Genomic DNA, 2,110 nt, shown 5'->3' on the forward strand with positions numbered 1-2,110 from the left:
AACAACTTTGTAATAAACTGGTCAACATACAGAGGTAGTCAACATAAGGCCTACTGTAGTGATTATATACATATGTATATATCCAGTCTATGAAAATTAAGTCAGCTTAAGGAGGTGGTCAACGTAGAGAAATGTCAACTACAGAAGCTCTACTATATTTATATTTCAATACATTGAAAGCCTACAAGTAATTTGAAATTTTCTAGTAACCACATTAAAAAAAGCAAAAATAAGTTAAATTAATTTAAAACCTTTTTTAAAAGAAGACAGGCAGGGGTCTTGCTTTATTGCCCAGGCTTAAGAACAGTTATGTAGTCATAGCTTACTGCAACCTCGAACTCGTGGGCTTCTTCTTCTTCCTCCCACCTCAGCCTGGGACTACAGAATGTGTCATCCATACCTAGCTAATTTTAATTTTTTTTAATAGGCTAGCGGACTCACTATGGTGCCCAGGCTGGTTTCGAACTCCTAGCCTCAAGTGATCCTCCTGATTCTACCTCCCAAAGTGTTGAGATTATAGGTGTAAGCCACCATGTTTGAATGAAAACCATTTTTATTTAATCTAATACATCAAAAATATTATCCTGTCAACATGAAACAAATATACATATTACTGACATATTTTATGGTCTTTTTCCCACTAAGTCTTTTAAATTAGTTATGTATCTTACACTTATAGCACATCTCAATGTGTATGCAAAATTTTCTATGGAAATAATAATTTGTATTTAGATATCATAAATTTACAATTAAAAAATAGTTTCACATACCTAAAGTTATTCCAAACATACTTAGAAGTTTTTCAATAAATAAGCCAAGTATCAGTTTTTAAATCCAAATTAATTAAAATTAGATATAATTTAAAATTCATGTCCTGAGTTGTATAATCCAAATTTTAAATTCTCAGCAGCAGCGTTGCTATTGCCTACTATAATAACAGCACAGGTATAGACAATAAAATTGTACTATGACTTTCACCTTAATGCCAGTCAGATATGTGCTCTGAGTTTGTTTTCTGTATACAAATACATTTATAGTAACCTATGCACATAATCTTTCCATTCCACACTGTGACCAATGTACATGTCTGTAATACAGAGGTCTAGTTTTTGGCACAAAATCTGTAGGTTATATACATATTGTGGGAAAGAATGAATCTACTAACAAGCTCTAATCCAATGAGTTAATCAAACAGAAAATACAAGTAAATATCACATATAGAATGTGACATAACATCTTACTCTAACAATCCCCAAATAACAAAATACAGACTTTCTAATAGTTCAAAACTCTTTTCTAATTTTACCTTTTGTAAGCTGAATTTCAGTTATAAGATTTGTAAAACTAGAAAATTGTCTCAGAAACTTACAGATGCTTTTAAAAGTTTTTCTACTAAATATAAATATATAAAATAGTAAGAAAAATACGAACAAAAAGAAGAATAATTAGGAGAGAATTCAATACATTCCTCCCCCATTACAAAACTTTTATCCTGTTTTTTTTTTTAATAAATAAAATGTAAGAGTTAAACACAGTATATGTGTCCTTACTGTTGTAGTCTTACCTCATGTAAAGCTTTTGCCTCCTGTAAGTTTTGTATGCTGACTTTGAAACCATAAGTATTGTTTAAAGATGGTCCATCAATCTGAGAAGTTTCCTTCTTTGGGCTAGTCACCACTGCAAACTGATTCTGTTAAAAAGAACACACATAGCCAGAAAAAGATAAATGACCAATCTTTTGATTACTTATTCCCACTTAGACAATATGCTTTATGTGTTTAGTAATAAATGATAAAACTACTATCATCTCTTCAAGTTCAAGAATGTTTAACATTCTTTGCATGCTAGTAATTCAAGATACTAGAACTGGATATATGTAGACATATCATGTATCTGATATATTCTATAAACAAACCATGTTGATCTCTGAGTTTACAAGCCCCAAATACTGAAAATACTCTTGGGAGAGTTGACATTTATAACACATGGACATTTATCTTGATCTTTGTTGGAAATAAGGAAAGCAAACAATCATTATGTTTGTAATTACTTTGGCTAAAGTTTATAAAGCTTTGAAATTCTGAATTTGTATTTTACTCTAAAACAACAT

At 30.5% G+C, this 2,110-nt stretch overlaps 1 protein-coding gene across 1 annotated transcript in view; it reads right to left on the reverse strand.

The window, feature by feature from the left end:
- Positions 1 to 2,110, reverse strand: part of REV3L (REV3 like, DNA directed polymerase zeta catalytic subunit) — a 200,323-nt gene that overhangs the window by 74,828 nt on the left and 123,385 nt on the right. Inside the window, exons 17-18 of the mRNA XM_023512479.1 lie at positions 1,565 to 1,690; positions 1,307 to 1,316 (exon numbers count right to left, since the gene is read on the reverse strand). Of these exons, the coding sequence (XP_023368247.1) occupies positions 1,307 to 1,316; positions 1,565 to 1,690 (136 nt within the window). The remainder of the gene's footprint in view (positions 1 to 1,306; positions 1,317 to 1,564; positions 1,691 to 2,110) is intronic.

This window comes from Otolemur garnettii, unplaced genomic scaffold, assembly GCF_000181295.1.
Source record: "Otolemur garnettii isolate 467f Iridium unplaced genomic scaffold, OtoGar3 scaffold00002, whole genome shotgun sequence".
NCBI classification, from domain to species: domain Eukaryota; kingdom Metazoa; phylum Chordata; class Mammalia; order Primates; family Galagidae; genus Otolemur; species Otolemur garnettii.